The 20,378-nt window shown below is 48.4% G+C and overlaps 1 protein-coding gene across 4 annotated transcripts in view; it reads right to left on the bottom strand.

Annotated features, from left to right (window-relative positions):
• Positions 1–20,378, bottom strand: part of RNF157 (ring finger protein 157) — a 548,807-nt gene that overhangs the window by 329,643 nt on the left and 198,786 nt on the right. For all 4 annotated transcript variants that reach the window (XM_086930701.1, XM_086930704.1, XM_086930702.1 and 1 more), the window contains exons 6-7: positions 6,968–7,034; positions 1,562–1,605 (exon numbers count right to left, since the gene is read on the bottom strand). In XM_086930701.1, coding sequence (XP_086786827.1) covers positions 1,562–1,605; positions 6,968–7,034 — 111 coding nt within the window. The remainder of the gene's footprint in view (positions 1–1,561; positions 1,606–6,967; positions 7,035–20,378) is intronic.

Genomic DNA, 20,378 nt, shown 5'->3' with positions numbered 1-20,378 from the left:
TCAGAAATGTTGATTTTGGGGACCAGGGACAGTGCTGGGATGAAAGATGTATTGAAATACTTCCTTTTACAGTAAGCCCTGCCATGCAGTCCCTCTATCTACTGTCCTAGAGAAATGCTTCAAATTAATGTGTTCACTCATTCACTCTTCCCTAGCCGTCCATGATCCTGAAATTTCAGAGCGACACAAGGGGACCTTGCCCTGCATCTTTTCACATGTCTCTGGCATGTATTAACGCAAGTCCTAGTCTCTAATACAACATGATGGCCAAGCAATAAAATGTCCAGAAACATATCAAATATGAAAAATTCAACGAGATTCAATTCTCAGGAGTCTTGTGAATGTGTTCAGAATTGAACTTTTATTCCCCATTTGGGATACAGGTGGAGCTTTGGGCGAGAAGAAAAGGGTTATTTATGTAGACTTCCGCACCACAGTTACGATCAGTAAGTAGTTCATCAACTCCAAGCTGCCGTTTGGAAAAGGGACAACCTTTGAAGAGAGCTTTGGAAGCCAGCCAGGGATATACACAGTAAAACTGTACAAAGAAAACAAAGCCCTGAGGAAGTCCTAAGGGTTGAAAGACGTTAGCTGGGCTGATTGAAAAAAGTATTTGTTTTAAAAAATGAATAAAATGTGCATTCTAAACGCATTTGCAAGACTCATGAAAATTGAATCTGGTTAAATGTTTCATATTTGATATGTTTCAGGACATTGTATTGCTTGAATCTTGGCTGGAAGTAGAGTAACATATATACACTTCTCTTTAATTGTTTTGTTGGATGTTTAATAGTCGTGGCTTCCAAACAGTGGAGCCACGAAAACACGAAAACTAGTGCAACACTGCTAATGCTCATTGTTTGTGACAGCTTTAACCCCGTTAAGTTTCTCTTTAGTTGATGGACCCTGCAAGCAAATTCATCAATTATGGAGACGGATATGGTGAAGATCAGACTGCAGACAAGCTATGTCTGATGGTGGGATACCAATATCCTAATATCACAGGTTTCCTCTGGACTTAGTTTTCCTCCAACAGTACACTTTGATTGTTAATCACCCTAGAAAGGCCCAGATTCATCAACCATACACAAAATGAGACAAACTGACAAACATAGAGACACTCACAGAAACTTTCTTTCTCTGCTTCCCAGCTAGGCTATCCTGACAGCTTATTCACAGACAAGCCTTATTTCCATTTACAGGCAGTGCACTTAATATTTATATCTCTTACCATTCTGCCACTTCCTTCTTCATGGATGACCGGCCACCTATTCTGCTCCCAGTTTCATGTCCTCACCGCTATATGCCCTAGGCTGGCTACCCATTATAAACTATTACAACAGTCTGCTGTGTGAGCAATTTGGAAAACGTATTTCTATTGATAAGGCTCTTTCCTCATTCGTTCTCCATCCTTTTTTTTCACCCACTCTCACAGCTTTGATGGCTGCATTAAGCATTTTACAAACAACCAACATAACAGCTGAGTATCACTTTTGTTCTCCTCACAAATAGAAAAAACACAGTTGATGGTAGAGGAAAAAGAGAGTGGCCTTAAACTTACCTTTTCAAATGTAGCCAGAAGAACATGCGAGTGACCAGTGTGCCCTAAAATAAAAAGAAATGTTTGGGGTCAGAAAGATGCACATGCATTTCTTTGCTAACTAAGTCCCATCTTACAGAGAAAACAAAAGGTCACCCTTTGTTATGAGGATCTGGCCACAGATGAGCACCTTTCTAAATATATCCTTTACAAATAAGATCACCCCATACAAGCACATCCTAAATGTTCTACGGTTTGATTCTGAGGAGGGACACAGTAATGCAGAATATCATGAATCTACCCTCACACTCAAGCATGCATCCGGATGAACAAAGAAGTACTATCCCAGTAACTAAAGTATTATTCAAATGAAGATCATACTTGGAAATTGAGTGTGGAAAAGAACGTTTTTTAAAAAAAAGAACACTAATTCTTCTATTTTATATTTGAACAACTAGTTCTTTGTAAAAAAAAAAAAGAATATACATACACACACAAAACTCATTCACATTAAAAGGATTATGTTTTCATGTAAAAATACAGTAATAGTAGTATTCATATACTCCACATAGCTCTCCCTTCCTTAAGCAAGTAGAACTTGGAACTCAAACAAAGATCCCACTATTATATGCATTTTCCATGCAGGGGTTGTGGAGTCACTGTATGGTGTTTAAGAACACTTTTGGGTTTGTCCTCTTTTGGATTTTCAGTCTGCTTCTCAGGCGCAGCCTTTGTATAAAGTACTGACTATTACATCAGGAAACAATGGGGATGGCTCCAAGCACAAGTATCCATACAGGGGTACAATGAAGTATGAGATTTCTCCACCTGGCTGTTATCAGCCTTCCTAAAGTAGTAATCACAGACAGACAAAAGAGCACACCCTGCCTAAAAAATATTTCACCTTGAACAACAGAAACTGAAGGGCCACCTCCCGCCCCTGGCTTCTATCAAACGAAAGTGCTAAGGAAGAACTAATCATCAGCACTTTGCCAACAGCTACATTTATAACAAGCATTGGAAATGCAATAGGTCTCGCATTAGAAAAGTTGGAGTTATTGGTCTTGTAAATGACATATTGTATTTATTTATTGGTTTTTAAAATTGCTAAATTGATGGCTTTGTCATTTACAATGCCAATAGTTATAACTTTCGCGAATGTGACACCTATAGCATTTGGAATGCAACATGTTTTGTATTTACGTGACTTAGATGGCAGCTCTGGTCGTTAGGCCACATCTCTAGAGAGCAGGAGAGTGCAGCAGGGGAGAGAAGCACAGCAATGCAATAGGTCTCGCATTAGGAAAGTTTGAGCTATTGGTATTGTAAAGGACACATTTTTTATTTATGTGCTCGTTTTGAAAATAGCGAATTAATAGCTTTGTTATTTACAATGCCAATAGTTTTATCTTTCGCAAATGTGACACCTATTGTAACACAATATGTGTTGTGAGGGTGAGTGAGGGCGAGGGGGTGAGGGGTTGAGGGTGAGTGAGGGTGAGGGGTTGAGGGTGAGTGAGGGTGAGTGAGGGTGAGTGAGGGTGAGTGAGGGGTTGAGGGGGAGGGGTCGAGAGTGAGGGTGAGGGGTTGAGGGTGAGGGGGTGAGGGTGAGTGAGGGTGAGGGGTTGAGGGTGAGTGAGGGTGAGGGGTTGAGGTGAGTGAGGGTGAGTGAGGGTGAGGCTGAGGGGTTGAGGGTGAGGCTGAGGCTGAGGGGTTGAGGGTGAGTGAGGGTGAGTGAGAGTGAGAGTGAGGGTGAGGGGTTGAGGGTGAGTGAGGGTGAGGGTGAGGGGTTGAGGGTGAGTGAGGGTGAGGGGTTGAGGGTGAGTGAGGGTGAGGGTGGGTGAGGGTGAGTGAGGGTGGGTGAGGGTGAGTGAGGGTGAGTGAGGGTGAGTGAGGGTTTGAGGGGTTGAGGGTGAGTGAGGGTGAGGGGTTGAGGGTGAGTGAGGGTGAGGGGTTAGTGCAAATTCTTCCTCTTCGCCTCCAGAGCACTCTTGTTTCCTGGCTGTAATCGGAGGAAACAAATCTGAAGATGGTGACTACGTTGAAGGGTTTTCAGTGTGTGCATTCGACATCATACAAGAAGGGTTTATAAAGAAATAAGGGAACCCTGTGAGTCAAGAGGGACCTAGGGTATGTAATATATTATAAGAGACAAAGAGTCCCTAGCAAATATGTATAGAGCAATGGTACACAGATTAAGACCTGTGTTGATTTTATACAAATGTAAAAGCAGTATTTATTCACAAGCAATCAAAAAACAAAGCCAAACAGACCAGGTGCAGTGGGTAAAAATATGATAGTCAACAGATTCCAAGCCTTCAGGCATTTACACATATAGTGACTACACCAGCAAGATGCATGTTAAGAACAGTCACAATGCAACAAACACTTTGTGCTCCACATGAATCGAAATGAACAAGTTTGGTATCAAGATGTGTTAGTCGATGACATTTTGATCCCTACTAGCATCGGGGGGGGATCATCAGGACACAAGAGCATATGCCTGAGAGGTTGCCTGTACAAGGCCAAGAAGTGGGATAAAAAAAACGGGGATAAGGAGGGGGATTAGAGGAGAGGGGAGAAACAAAACAGAAGGATATCTAGATGTAGAGCTGGGCGACAAAGCAAAGAAATAATGTGAGGTATGTATACAATTAAATTATCAATTAGATGTAAAAATACTGGAACGTGCAATGGAATTGGCAGTGAAAAACCATAAGTGGTATGAGCGGTGAGATCGGATAGTGTACGCAGTCGAGTGAGGAGTAATGGCCAGGGCACTGAGATCGATGTAGCGCATGCAGTGAAGGAATACACAAAATGAAGTGAGTGGAGAAGTGTGGTCCCAGGTCTGATATCACTAGCGGTGAAGTGGGAAAAGTGTGCAGAATCTGGAAAGGCTCATGTTGCGCTAAAAATCTGGAATTTGCAAAGAGCTTAGGCAAGTGCATTCTGGGACGAAATGTGTCAGGAAGTGGAAGAATAATAATGGGGGACTTTCAGAGGGGCAGAGTACCAATGTACTTAGAGCAGATACGACTTCCAGAGCTGAATCCAGTAAGGCTCACGTGGGGAAATAATTCTAAAAATTACACAACCTGGGGCCAAATGTAACAGGAGTACAGACCGTAAAAATGAGTAACTTACATTGAGGCAGAGTATCGGTAACACGCCCCCATATAGCAGAACCACGATGCGGAGCCTGCATTGAAAACTCCAAAAGTGAAAGAACGTAGCTCTGCACGGGTAAAAACTCAGTCCACAGATTCCAAGCCTTCAGGCATTTACACATATAGTGACTACACCAGCAAGATGCATGTTAAGAACCGTCACAATGCAACAAACACTTTGTGCTCCACATGAATCGAAATGAACAAGTTTGGTATCAAGATGTGTTAGTCAATGACATTTTGATCCCTACTAGCATCGGGGGGGATCATCAGGACACAAGAGCATATGCCTGAGAGGTTGCCTGTACAAGGCCAAGAAGTGGGATAAAAAAAACGGGGGTAAGGAGGGGGATTAGAGGAGAGGGGAGAAACAAAACAGAAGGATATCTAGATGTAGAGCTGGGCGACAAAGCAAAGAAATAATGTGAGGTATGTATACAATTAAATTATCAATTAGATGTAAAAATACTGGAACGTGCAATGGAATGGGCAGTGAAAAACCATAAGTGGTATGAGCGGTGAGATCGATAGTGTACGCAGTCGAGTGAGGAGTAATGGCCAGGCCACTGAGATCGATGTAGCGCATGCAGTGAAGGAATACACAAAATGAAGTGAGTGGAGAAGTGTGGTCCCAGGTCTGATATCACTAGCGGTGAAGTGGGAAAAGTGTGCAGAATCTGGAAAGGCTCATGTTGCGCTAAAAATCTTTAATTTGCAAAGAGCTTAGGCAAGTGCATTCTGGGACGAAATGTGTCAGGAAGTGGAAGAATAATAATGGGGGACTTACAGAGGGGCAGAGTACCAATGTACTTAGAGCAGATACGACTTCCAGAGCTGAATCCAGTAAGGCTCACGTGGGGAAATAATTCTAAAAATTACACAACCTGGGGCCAAATGTAACAGGAGTACAGACCGTAAAAATGAGTAACTTACATTGAGGCAGAGTATCGGTAACACGCCCCCATATAGCAGAACCACGATGCGGAGCCTGCATTGAAAACTCCAAAAGTGAAAGAACGTGGAGATGTGAGCTGGGGGATGGGGCGGAGCGGGTAAAAAAAAAAAGACGGAGGGAAGGCAGATAAGGGGAGGGGGGAGGAGAAATGCGACACGGCGGGCAGGGGAGGGGGCGGAGCGGGTAAAAAAATAAACAAACAAGACGGAGGGAAGAGAGGGGAGGGGGGAGGAGAAATGCGACACGGCGGGCAGGGGAGGGGGCGGAGCGGGTAAAACAAGACGGATGTGCACGCGCTTTTAAGCTCAACGCGCATGCGCATTGAGCTTAAAAGTCACGGGCCCTGCAAGGAATCGCCACGATTCCTTGCAAGTTGGATAAAGAGTGGATGAGCCCCCATAGTCTTGCTTGCTCGATGCGCATGCGCATTGACAGGCGAGACCTAAAAAGGACCCCTATCTTCACCCTCATTCATTTCAGTGTCTGGAATTCCATTCTACAGTCCTAAGAATACAGATAATAAACTTCTATTGACTACAGTAAGCTGCCCTCATCCTCCAAATTGTGCCATGCTAATGCAGAGGCATCCAAAATGGATCCCACTGCCTTCAATATGCAACACTCATGCCACACACAGAGTCCTACTGCTGTACACATGCTTCACTCTCACTGCATATACAAGCACTCGGCATACACACAGGAAGTCAGTTCACATAGTATCAGAATATTATACAAGCAAAGCCAGCAAGCGCGCCACTCCTTAATACTGAGGTCTAGTCAATCTATAGAGTCAAAATACAAGGTATGCTGGTACCACTGCTTTATGTGATTCACCCCGACCATGGACATGGTTCACCGAACATTAGGATGGCATGCTTGGTGCACCCCTCCAGGTCAAAGAACAGGTTCTGGCCCTCACATTTATCAGGGACAGGTCTAGATTAGTATGATGCCAAGGTCAAAATAAAAGCCAGGATACCCATTGTAAAATGCAGTCAGGCACGGGTGGATGCTTGTTTACCATGCCAATGACATCCTATTCCAATATTAATCACACTATAGCATGAGAAAGCGCAGCATACAACTTATAACAAGAGTCAAGACCGAATCCGTGAAGGACGCCATCACTGGACAATGTTACATTGCGCAAATATTTAAAGAGAACAGCTCAGCACTACACTAAGCAGAAATATAAAGAGTACCACAATGGTATAGAGAAATTCAGTATTGTCAAGTGATTCAAAATATTACTCATGATAGGGGAGAAGCAGAAATCATTTTTAAAAGAGCACATTTTCATACCATCTCCTTCATCGACCACTGCATGCACTACCATGGGGTACACCTCTCTGTCAAGATCAAAGCACAGCTGTAGATAGAAAAAGGAGAAAGGTATAATGAACATCAAGGTACGGTATAGCACACACTTTCGCCTGAGCTATATCATGTTGACTTGGAAAGGTCCGAGAGAAAAGTTCATCTTCAAAATATCGGACTGTCCCTGAAAGGACCAAACTCTATTTCTTGCCCTTCTCCTTCTACTGATAGGTAGCCTCCTCGGCACATGAGAATGTGTCTCAACTATGCCCTGTTCGTCCCTTGGAGCACCTTGGCTGACAAAGTCCAGGGTACCAAGAACCCAGATAGCCTCACTACGTGGTTTCATGGCTACATGGCATTTCATGGCTACATGACATTCCGGTACACAAAACAAGATTAGGGCCAGGTGAAATTTCAGATACGCTTCGCCTAATCTCCTGTAATTTCTGCAGTTTTGCATTATGCTTCTTTTCAAGGAATTGCTATATTATGTACGTTTGCTGCAAATATTTAGTGTGCACACCCCTCAAGTTTACAAAAACGGCTAAGAAACCAAACGTATGTGGAAACTAATGACGTTATGGAGGACCTGCGCATACCAAACAGACAAGCATGGATTTAGACATAATGGACTTTGTCAAACTGACAATCAAAAAGTAAAAATGTGGAAGTTGGCAATATGGTGCATGATCAGAAAACGGACCTTGTGAAGACATTTAACATAGTCACACACAAAAGGTCACTTCGTATTTCCAGTTTCTGGTTGATGTAGCATATGAAGTGCACACTGATTAACAGTAGCTGACCAGTGAGAGACAGTGCTCATGTGTCCAAGCGTCTGGGAAAAAATAAGCAAGCCACAATAACCCAGATACCGAACAGAACACAGAAGCACAACAAACACTAATGGAAGACAAGGAAAGGATTCGGGGGTGCTTAGAATAAAGCAGCTGAGCAAGCCGTGCTGCAGGTCACACAGAGCCAAGTGTATGGTTCCACATTAAAATGGCTGAATCATGCCAAACATGTCTACTAATATTCAAGGCTACCCTTCTGAGGGTTCTGAGGTTATATCTCAACGCGGATAGTTTTCTGATGTGTACTGTAATGACTTTGTAAATGATTAATCTATGCTTTGGGAAATGTAAGGCACCTTTTAAAACCATGAATAGTGAGCAAAGCATCGGTCCTGCCACATTAACAATAGGTTGTTTAGTTGTCGGAAAGGCCTGGTACGTTATGCAATGCAATGCTCTGCCATGTTATGCTTTAGAACTCAACACATGCATCTTTAGATTATACTAGTTTATGTTCTCCTATAGTATATTATGTTAGTCCTAGTTATGTTATGGTATGCAGGCTTATACTGGGCTATTATATTTGTTTAAGTGCATGCTTGCCTGAAGGGGTAGCTGGGACCACATTTCTAGACACAAGCCACTTCCACAACTACTAAAGAATTACAATGCATGGCAAAGAGTTGGCTTTGCAAGACCAAGCCCAATGATTTTTCCCTCCAGAGTCTCCAGACAGAGTTGTGTAACCGAGAGGCCTAGAAGGCAGATGCTCTGCTACCTTATCTACCATTATTAATCTATGGGTCAACAACGTCATGAGTGTGTGCTGAGTGCAAAAATTTACTAGTCCAATAGATAATACAATTGGCTTTAATAAAAGATTGTCTTAAGGAAACGTATGGTTTATGGCTGGGCATTTGTAATTTGGGAAACCCTCGGCTAATGAAAAGATGCAGGAGAGGTATTACGGAGCATCAACAGAAAGCATGCTACCACATCATTAACACTCTATATTAAATGGGATTCTGTAATACCTGTATAAACGCCAGTTTCTCATTTCTTTATAATCGGCAACATGTGATGTACCCAGTCGCCGATTAATAAGAAAAGACATCTGAACTCGACTATTATAAGTTCTTACAGTCGAGTTCTCACGTCAGAATACCTACCGCCAGAGCAAGCAGCCAAGGAGAAAGGCAGGTCGGGTCAGGTGACAGAGCATAATTGAAGCAGCTGTTTACAGCAACGAAAAAGGAAGGTTGCTTTTCTTTCTGCTCTATTTATTTAGCTTACAATGACAAGCAGAGAGAACATATTTTTTGCACTCCTTAGATAGAGAAAAGCTAGAATCTTTCTCCATATTTCTACACATTTCAAGCAAGTGCAGCAAAAAAGACAAATTTGTCTGTTTCTAATATCTGTTTGCAACAAATAACCAACAGATTTTTGATGTTGTTAATTTTGCACTAGAGGTTTTATTTTTATTCTTCGTGTTTACAAACATGCTCACTCTTTTGTATGAAAGAGCTATGCACCAAGGTTTCAAGTGACTTGTGAGAAAGGTGATGGTGTGACCATGTATTATATAGTATAAAGTTACCCCTGGCGTACATGATAAGGATACTGCAAAGTCACCTCGGAGTTGCATAACCTTATAAAGGTACTCAGCCTTTTCCTCTATATGGTTAAGGAACCCCTCAGTGACTTGCACCATCATTATAATGTACAGCAGGGTATTTATCTCATATATTACATAGTAATGACACTCTTTGAGGATAAGTGTTTATTGACTCTGGTCAAAAGGTGAAATTGCAGATAACCATAGACGGACCAGTGATCACACAGTCAGATTTTACTGAGTTTCAGTGTCGTTTCATGCACACAGTGCTTCTCCTCTGCTCAGCTATTCGTGAGCCTCTTCACTGTGTCGCCCAAGTCTCTATTCGATTTGATCACGTTCTGGGTCCGCAGGATACAAACAATGTACTTGGTGAAAATGAACAAGCATAGCTCAGGGCAACAGGTGTACACAGACAAGAAGAATATTTAGAATTAAGGGGCAAAAATGAACTCTTTTCAGGTCTTGGCTAGCTTTGCTGCGCACATGCGCAGCTTGCTCAGCGAGATTTTATGTTTTGGAGGACTTTCATTAAAGGACCTCAAGCCCCGCCCCTCTTCCCCATTGGCTGGCATCACCGTTTATGCTAAACGGTGGCCAGCTATTAGGAAGGAGCTTTTCGTGACGTAGACTTTTATCTTTTTCAGACGGCTTACTTGGACGGGCTTGTCTGATTTCCGTTCGTCGCAAAAGCTTTCTTATCTTTATGGGGCCATGTGTTTCAAACACATGGCCCCATAAAGACAAGCTCTGCTGCGTGTTTGATTTGCATCTCGCTTTCACTTTGAAAGCTCGATGCAAAAATATACTGCGTATGCCTGGCAAGCGCTCGTTTCCCCTTACTTTCACTGTTTTTATACGACAGTTGCATTCCACTCCTACTGTCACCCTTTCTCCGCGTCACACGTTTCCCTACAGCCTTACTCCCTCTGTAAACCTCCCTACTCAATAACTCCAGTTTCTGCTCCCTACTGTCCATTTTCTGATGGCTGTTGCCATTTCGCCTAGATGAAAGTCTCCTTTGACTTTAACCCATTGCACCTTCACCCCTAGTTGTCACTTCTTGCTACTCTGACCCGAGCTGTGCACCTTTTCTGCGGACTGCTCACAATTTCCTCGCATTGGAGCCCCTTCTTCTATTACACATCCCAGTTAACCAAGAGAAAACAAGTGAGCAACCCACGTTTGGGATTTGGAAGACCGGAAGCTCACAGTAGTCAAACAGCCCCTAGAATACTTAGATCAGATCCTAATCAGGCATACGAATGTGCTGTTGCTAAGTTTCTGAGTAAAATGTGGGCCATACATGGAAAGGCAATGACAAGAATTGCTTGATCCTACTGACATCTTTCAGCTTGCTTAAGCAGCTATTATAACAATTGTCCATGTTTACTTATTGTGAATACATGTGTGGTGGCTACTTTATTCCTGTATGTATATCTTCTGGATTTTATAGTAATTTGTCATTATGGATTCCAATGTCTTGTTCCTTTTCCACCAAATAGAGGATGTAGCTGTGTTTCGCAATTGCCCCCTCCCCATAAAAATTTTAAAAAATGATCTGCCTCTCAACTATATGATATTCTATAATGCCATGTTTTTATATTCTTTCTCACATTGTTTCATCATCTTTTATATAGCTTGTATTTTAAGAATATTGTATATTTGTTGTAGGCTTTTATTACTTGTATTGTCGAATAAAGCAAGCATGTGATTGATAGTCCTTTAACCACATGACTGTTAAGGCAATTCCCCTTCTGTGCTGGAAATTGTTATAGTCCATAGATCATGACGAGCTCAGCTCGTCATGAGCACACGACCAGTGTACTGCATGACGAGCTGAGCTCGTCATGAGCAGCGAAGGGGTTAACAAAAGTCCCTATCTTGAAGGAAGCAAAAGGGAAGACAGGCTTGTGTTTGTAAAGAGGCAGTGGAGGGGAGCCAAGTATCAAGTAATCTGAGGAGTTCTTAGTTAACAATTTTGAAATTAACAATGTTTGAAATGCTTCATAATCCATGAAAGTACTCTACATTTCTAAACTGTTTCTGGAAATAAGTCAATAATATTTGGAACAAAAAAAACCCCAATAAAATAAACAGGTTAAAATGGGAAATGTCGGCCTGATCTGTCTTCATGAAAAAGGAAAAGGTACTAACAGGATCTAAAATGAAAGAAGGGGGGCGTGGCCAAGATGGCGGCAGCGTAGGACGTCTTTCTCGGTCCCTCCGCTGCCGCTTCTGCAAAGCTTTGAATCAGCCCTGCAGGGGGCCTTGCTGCTGTCTCCGAAGCATCACCGGCAGCCTAAGAGATGATCCGGCAGCCGCGGGTGCGGTTCCTGGCGCTCCAGCCCCGGAGAGGCGGACGCGGCGCTGGGTGGCGGTGGAGCCGGCGCGGCGCCTGGAGGCCGTGGTTCGCGCGCCCGGCGCGCCATCTACTGTGGGCCCCGGCTCAGCGGCCTGCACTGGTGCCGCATCGCGCGAGCCGCCATTGCTGTGGCGCCGCATCGCGACGGAGGTTCGCCGGCGCCCGACAGAGACGCCCGCCGAGGCACTCTGCGCTGCAGCTGGTGGGGCGGACCCGGCGCGGAGAGGGCGTTTGCGTGCCTGAGCCCCGGCCAGAGTGAAGAGGCCCGCGTGGCACCGTCCTGCATCCCCTCCCCCCTCCCGCCTAGGACGGCGGTGGAAGGCACCCGACAGAGGCGCCCAGCAGGGGGCACAGCGCTGGACCCGGTGAGACAGAGGCGGCACTAAGGGAGCATTGGCGTGCCTGGGTCCTGGCCGGTAAGGAGAGGCCCGCGTGGCGCCGTCCAGCATCCCCTCCCCCCTCCCGCCTGGGCCGGCGGTGGTGGGCGCCTGACGAGGACACCCAGCGTGGTGCACCGTGCTGCACCCAGTGAAGCAGAGCCAGCACTGTGGGGACACTCGTGTGCCTGGGCCCTGACCGGGGAGAAGAGGCCCGCGTGGCGCCATTCTGCATCCCCTCCCCCCTCCCGCCTGGGCCGGCAGTGGAAGAGGCGCAAACACAGCATGTGGGGGCGGTAGTCCCTCCCCTCACCCCCGGCTCCATCAGCCTGATCAGAGCCTCCGGGTGGTGAGCCCTTACCGAGGACAGCGGAATTGGCGCTCGCTGGCCCCTGGACTGCACTGTTGCCCGGGACCCCGGGCGCACTACGCTTGCGGACCCTGCTACCCGCCCGGCGACTGCACGGAGGCGCGCTTTTGGCATCTGAGGGCCCACCGCCGCCATGACGGCCAACAGAACCAAAAAGGACAAGGAGAGGGAGAAAGCCCTGAAGGAGGCCTCGCAGAAATGCTCTCCACTGCGGTCGTCGACGGCGCCTGACAAAGCGGCGGCGTCGGAAGAGGGTGAGGCGCCGGCCACCAAGGCCTTTATGCGTGACCTCTTTGCGGCCATCAAGGAGGACATACAGGAACTCCGGGCGCAGCTAGCCTCGGACCTCCGGGAGGTATGCCGAGACGTCGACGCCATCGGGGAGAGGGTGGCGACCCTCGAGGAACACGACGTGGACACGGCGGGGGACATCCATAGGCTCCAGCAGGAGATCCTTCGCCTTAACACCCAGCACCTCGACCTGCAATCGCATACGGAGGATCTAGAGAACAGATCCAGGCGCAATAACATTCGTATTCGTGCGGTCCCTTGGAAAGGTGAGGGGCCAGACCTGCGCGAGTACGTCGACGGCTTGTTCCGCCACATCTTACAAGACGAGGAGCTCTGCGAGATTCAACTGGACAGGGCCCATAGAGTCGGCTTACCCCGAGGCTCCAACGCACCCCCCCCCCCCGGACATCCTGGTGTGCGTCCACAACTTCCAACTCAAAGAGAGGATCTTGAAGAAAGCCCGTGAGCATGACCCCCTCCTGTTTCGTGACCATCGCCCTGTGCTCTACCAGGACTTGGCAGCCACCACCCTGGCCAAGCGACGGGGCTTCCGGGAGGTCACAGCTTTTCTGAAGGAACAGGGTGTCCCCTACTCCTGGGGGCACCCCTTCAGGCTAGTCTTCCGCTGGAAGGGGAAGCTGATTCAGGTGCGCTCAGTGGAGGTTGCCCGTGACCTGCTGGGAATGGAGCAGGCTGACCCCGCCGCTGAGCGCCCATCGCCCTCTTCGAGGTCTCGTCGCCGCTCCGAGGAATGGCACACCGTGGGCAGGTCGTCCAAGCCATCGGGCCCGGATTTGTCCGTCAGCCTGCAGGAGCGTGACGCCGCAGTGGCCTCGGTGTCGAAGGTGACTGTTTCGCCCGAAGGGCCCTGAATGGTTCGGCTGAACTTCTTCCCCTGTGCATCTTGGCTGGCTGGCAGTGGAGGGACCGAACTACTGGACACTGATGGGTAATGTACTGACACGTTCCCCGTGTGTATTGTCCTGTATCAGGATCTGGGTGGCTGGTGGGAGTAAGTCCATGCCCCCAGCCCTTGGGACTTCACTGACAGACTCTTGTTCCCCCTTGGTAGTTCGCTCCTGGGGACCATGTCGGGGTTTGTTGTTGTTGGGGTGGGTATGTTTTGGGGGGTTTGACTTGGAAGGTTTTGGGGTGGTTGAGGGTCAGGGGAGGGGAGGGAGGGGGAGGGAGGGTTCTCCGCATCAGCCGCTAGTTTCTCTCAGCAAAGTGCTTCTCCTGCTTGCTAGATGGGGAGAGATTTGAAGGTGGTTAGCTTAAATGTGCGAGGTCTCAACAGCCCTGTCAAGAGAGTGGCGATCCTCTCCCTGTTGGAGGGGTCAGGTGGCGACATCTGTCTCCTGCAAGAGACACACCTACTCGCCAAAGACACGAGGCGGATGAAGGACAGGCGCTTCCCCACCCAGATATGGTCCTCCTGTGGCACAAAGAGACAGGGGGTGGCGACATTGATCAGTGCGAAAGCCCATTGTAAAGTGCTATCCCAGGTGGTTGATATTAGAGGGCGCTTTCTGGCGGTTAGGATCCAATGGGGGGGACTCCCAACTCACGGTAGGCTCCATCTATGCCCCCAATGTGCAACAGGAGGCCTTTTTGACCTCAGCTCTCGCGGATGTGCTGGCTTCTCCTGATCCCGGGATCCTGGTGGGTGGTGATTTGAATGTGGTGATGGATCCGGCGCTTGATAGGTCTGAGGCGCGCTCTCACGCGTCTGGCGCGCTTTCCAAAGGGGGCCTGCTTGGTTGCAAGAGGGGGGACTCCATGATGTGTGGCGGCATTTGCACCCGGCTGAGCGCGATTTCACCTATTACTCTGCTGCGCACAAGTCCTATGCGCGCCTTGATCACTTCCTTGCCTCCTCTTCCCTGCTTTCCCAGCTCTCTTCTGCGGAGATAGCGCCGCGCTCCCTCTCTGACCATGTGCTTATCTCGGTTATGCTGTCGGGAGGGTCCGGGACGCGGGCGCGCGGGAACTGGCGGTTGCGCGACTCTCTGCTTAACGCCGCCTCGGTAGTGGATCGTTTGCAGGACACGATCAAACATTACTTTGACACCAACGAGACCGACGGGATGTCGCTTAGTTCGGTTTGGGAAGCTCTTAAACTGGTGGTGCGGGGGGAATGCATCGCGATTTCGGCCTCGTTGGGGAAGGCGCGCAAAGAGAAGCGCAAGGAGCTCGAGAGGGACGTTCACGGGCTGGAAGCGATACATAAACGGACCGGGGTGCAAAGGGTCTGGAGGGAACTGGAGACGAAGCGGCGCATGCTGAAACACCTTGACCTTGACAGGGCCGAATACGCGCTCCTCCGACTGCGGCATACATTTTATCTTAGTGGCGACAAAGGGGGTAAGATGCTGGCGCACCGTCTGAGGGCGCAAACGCAACAAACGATGGTGTCATCCGTCAAGGACGAACATGGGGTGGTACAGGTGGCTGACGCACGCGTGGCGAACAACTTCCAGCGTTTCTACCAAGCTCTCTACTCTGCTGACCCCCCCAGACCCGGACAAGGTGCAAGCATACTTGGAGTCTTGTGACATCACTCCCCTGTCGCAGACCTCGGCTGCGTCTCTAGACGCCGAGATACGCATCGAGGAGGTCATCTCAGCGATTGCGCGCCTGAAGGTGGCGAAATCGCCTGGCCCTGACGGCTTTACGGCCGCCTTCTACAAGAAGTTTTGTCCCGCACTGGCCCCCTTCCTGACGCGTCTCTTCAACTCCTTCCGAGAGTCTGGGAACGTGACGCCGTCCATGGCCGAGGCCGTGGTCACTGTCATTCATAAGGCAGGCAAGGATGCACAGGAGTGTGGCTCCTACCGCCCCATTTCGCTTCTGAATATAGATATGAAGTTATTTTCGGGCATCCTGGCCGCTCGCCTCAGCCCGTTTATGGACGGTATCATTGAACCCGACCAGGTGGGCTTTGTGCCGACGCATCAAGGCGGAGAGAACACCAAACGCCTCCTGCATCTGATGGACTTGATTCGCCGGTCGCGTACACAAGCATGCTTCCTCTCCATCGATGCCGAGAAGGCTTTCGACCGCGTTGACTGGTCGTACATGTTTGCGGTCCTGCGTAATTTCGATCTGGGGGACTCGTTTGTTAGCTGGGTCCGCTGCCTCTACGCCTCCCCCCGAGCCGCTGTTCGTGTGAACGGTTGTCGGTCTGATTATTTTCCGATTACCCGGGGGACGAGGCAGGGGTGCCCTCTCTCGCCCCTGTTATTCGCGCTCTATATGGAGCCTTTTGCGCAACGCCTCCGGGACAATGCGGACGTACAGGGGGTGCGCTTTGGGGCAGAGGAGCACAAGGTGAGCCTCTATGCGGATGATGTCATCCTATCTCTCACACACCCGCGCTCCTCACTGAGGCATCTCTCCCGGGAGCTGGAAGACTTCGGCCTGGTGGCCGGCTTCAAGGTCAATTTCTCGAAGTCCCAAATCCTGAACCTCTCGGTGCCGGAGGAGGAGGTCCGGAACCTCGGTGCCGATTTCGCGTTTCAATGGGTCCAGTCGGCCATCCCGTACCTCGAGATCCAGCTGGCGCCCACGCTCACGCAAACGGTTGCTCTCAACTACAGGCTCCTCATTGACCAAACGGCTAAGTCCGTCTCGGACTGGTCCCGGCTGCAGCTGGCCTGGTTTGGCCGCCTCGCGGCGATCAAAATGACGATCCTTCCCCGCATCCTCTATCTCTTCCAGATGCTGCCTTTGCGCCCCCCCCCCCCGGGAACACTACGAAAGCTCCAGCGGTTGCTGACCACTTTTTTGTGGAACCATAAGCGCCCTCGCATTGCTATTGACCGCCTCATGGCGCCGCGCGATGACGGCGGCCTTAACTTCCCGTGCGTGGAGGCGTACTACCAAGCGGCGTGCCTGCGTTTCATTCTGGAATGGAATAGGCCGCTGTCCAGCAAGCACTTGCTCTTCATGGACCAGACTGTGGCCGGGCGCAACATCTGGGGCGAGCTATGGCTCCCACGCAAGCACAGATCCTGGGGCCTTTACTCCTCCCCGGTGACCTCCCCGACCCTGGCAGTGTGGGATCGTCTAGCTCTCAGGCGCGGCTGGACCACTTTCCCATCCCCACTGACGCCTATCGTTGACAACCCGGACTTCCCCCCCGGGTGCGACTCGCCGGTCTTCCAGCGTTGGAGGGAGTTGGGCTGTAAGAGAGTGGGTCACCTCTTTCAGCCGGAGGGACTGATACCGTTCACCACTCTGCGCCGGGAGTACTTTGAGCTGACCGTGGCTGACGCCTTCCACTACTCGCAGGTAGCACATTGGGTGACGCTTCCTGATAACATCGCGGACATGTCTCGACCAATGACACCTCTGGAACGCTGGGTGGTCTTCAAGAAGGACGATCGCAAACTTATCTCCGAGCTGTATGCCTTCATTATGAAACGCCACCACCCGCAGCGCTCCAAGGCACAAGTTCGCTGGGAGACGGAGTTGGGCCGCCCCCTGACGAGTAAGGAATGGGGTAAAAATTTTCTATCGCGCGACCACACAGCGGCGAACGTGGCGGGAGCGGAAGCGGCCTTCAAAATAGTAACTTACTGGTACCACACACCGGCGAGGCTCCATGGGTGGGACCCCAAGTGCTCGAAGCTTTGCTGGAGGGGCTGTGGCGCTACAGGCACTCTTTCCCATTTGCTCTGGCACTGTCCCAAGCTGGTGCGCTACTGGCAAGCAGTTTTAGATGACATAGACAATGCTTTCGGTATCACCATTCCCAGGGCTCCGGAATATGTACTACTGGGCCTCCCTCACCCTAAGGCGTTTCCCTTGCGCTCCCCTCGAGGTAGACAGATTGCGCTGGCGCTCCTGTCGGCGCGCCTGGTGATCCTTTCGAAGTGGCGCTCACTGGACGCCCCTGACCCCAGGGACTGGATTAGGCGCCTGTGGCTGCTTCTGGGGATGGAGAGGCTTTCCCTGTGTGTGGATGGTAAAGGGGACACATATGCTAAGCTTTGGGCACCCTTCATACACTTGTTGTCCCGGGACTTGCGTGAGGTCACGTGCCCCAAATTCCTCCAGATGTTACAACTTATTCCCTTGGAACCGCCCGGGGCTGTGGCATGATGGCATGATTGCTGCTAGGTCGTCTTAGGGCAGCAACGGGGTCTCTGACCCTTGGACTCTGAGGGTTCTCTGAACTATGCTGATGCGGAGAGGGTGGGAGGGGTGGGGGGGAGCTGGAGTTGGTTGGGTACTGGGGGGGGCAGGAGGGTACGGTTTCTTTCGGGTTGTTTTCTTTTCTGGTTTTGACAAAAAGCAGCCTCGCCTCCCTACATGGACTCACCGCATGGATGTTAGCCCACCTTCGCCGGGTCGCCCTCCGGGTTGTAGACCCTATGGCTGTGTTACTGTGTTATGTGCAATTTGACTCCGCTCTGCCGGCCTGTGGATGTAGGCAGCCCAGCTGTGTTCACTGCTACGTGTCTGCTGAATAAAATTGTTTGATTCTGAAATGAAAGAAGGATGAAGACGGGAGCTACAAAGAGAAACTACAAGTCACTGCGGTGTTGTCACTTTAAGATTCGACGTGGAGCTCAGCCTGTCACAAATAAGAGAGTGAATACCTAGCTTGCCACTTCAAATAACTAGAAGTTTACGGAGAGTAATCGGAAAGGTTTATTTCATAGTGAAAACAGCTGTGCTGTGAAGAAGTTTGCTAGAAGAAGCGGTACTTGTGAGTTCACTTGGCGTTTTTCAATTCCAGAGGGTGGATTTTTAAAAGAGCAATATCATTAGTGCTTTCTGGTATTTTGCTGAATTATTTTTAAGGACCAAAACCAGAAATGTTCTGATCTTTATACAGAGGAAGGCACATTTTCAAGGTTTTATGTTGCTTGTGTTTGTACCAGAAACAGACTATTGTGAGCATAGCAAGGTATACAGTTACAATATAGAATACCTTTTGTTGCCTCTTTTACACATTATAAAAACTGTCACCTAGATGCCCAGGGTGGTAGAGCTCACAAGTTAGTTCTAAACCTCATTCGTAACCATTAGTATAGAAACAACTTACCATTCAAGGTTGCCAGTTGAGTCATTGTCTTGGCACTGCTTATATACGGATAACTTGCTGTGTTAATTTTCAACTTTATTTTCAGAAACGACTTACAGCATCATGGTGTTGTACAAAACCAGTATTCAGCACAGTTAGACATGGCAACGTGTACACCATCAAATGTAGCATTTCCAAATGGTGATAAATAATGGCCCATTAGATGAGCTGCAGATCCTTCAAGATTTGCCTCCACCTGCATCATTGTATACGACCAGTGGGGCCAAATAATGAAAGACGTTAACCAGTATCCCATCTGTACAGGACATCAGATACTAGCACAACCCCCTCCTCCAAACCACACCCACTTAGAAACTGACTAACGTCACTCAAAAGCAATCCTCAGGCCTGGGCAGAACCTCGCTTCAAACTAGAATGTGCCCATGGGTCATCGCACAGTGATAATGCTACCAGCAAGCAATGCACTTGATGCCTATTGAATGAGAGAGCTGCTACTGGCCCTCGATAAATGTACCAAAATTGTGCACAAACAATGATAATTATCCCCTTTGATAACTTGTGAACATTGTATACACCGAGTAAGAAGAGACCTACTCAGCATAAACCCAAGTATCCAGCGAGCACACCGACATCGCCTGCTAGGGCTTGGAAGCCGCCCCATCCAAAGCAAGAAAAAACTTTTGCAGGCCAGCCTTTCTGCAAAGGCGGTGAGCCAACCAGTGGACATTTTCAAATATGAAAACCGGCTAGGTTCCAAGAGTGAGAAAATACAACACAGGCGAGTGGAAAAGGGAGCCTTTGAGGTGTGCAAAAGTTTGCTATCATAGCTCGAGATCTACTTTTCATGGAATATTCCTTTCAAAGGACAAATTCCCTCACCCACCATAGGTGGCATGCTTCACCACTGTGAACCTCCTCGTACCATGACGCCTAGTCACGGTACGGGTTACAACCCCCTCACTGAGAGGGGTGCTCAGAGTGTTTTATTGTTAAGAGTTATACTAAATAATGAAATGATGAGCTTGGGATAGTGAGGACAATAAAGCAAAGGTAAAGTGAGAATTAAAACGAGCTACAGAGTACGCAACTTCCTTTATTCATGCATTCCTTGACCGGGAATAAAAACTGGGTACTAAGGGAAGAAATTATACCCGCTTTTAGTGTCAACAAAAGGTAGACATGTTTCAGCCCATTAACTCTCAGCAGAGGGGTTGCAGCTTTCCTCCGGACCCAAAAGTCAGTGCTGTTGCTCAATGTACTCAATTAAAGAATACAGGTGTGCATACACAAGTCTGTGTGAAAAAACTGAAGTATACAAAAACATCCAGTAATCCTATCAATCGTCATAGAGTTAAGGAATCACACTGGTGGTACCTGTAAAAAAAACATATACAAAAGAAATTGTGGATGGTGAAAAGGAAGCTAGCTAAGACAGTAGTTAAACAGATCTGATAGCTCTATATTTAGGGCTATTGACTCATGGGCATCAGACAGCAGAAACACAGCCATGCACCATAAAT

The sequence above is a fragment of the Lissotriton vulgaris genome, chromosome 7 (genome assembly GCF_964263255.1).
Source record: "Lissotriton vulgaris chromosome 7, aLisVul1.2, whole genome shotgun sequence".
Taxonomy (NCBI): Eukaryota; Metazoa; Chordata; class Amphibia; order Caudata; family Salamandridae; genus Lissotriton; species Lissotriton vulgaris.
This window is presented reverse-complemented; position numbering and strand designations above follow the sequence as displayed.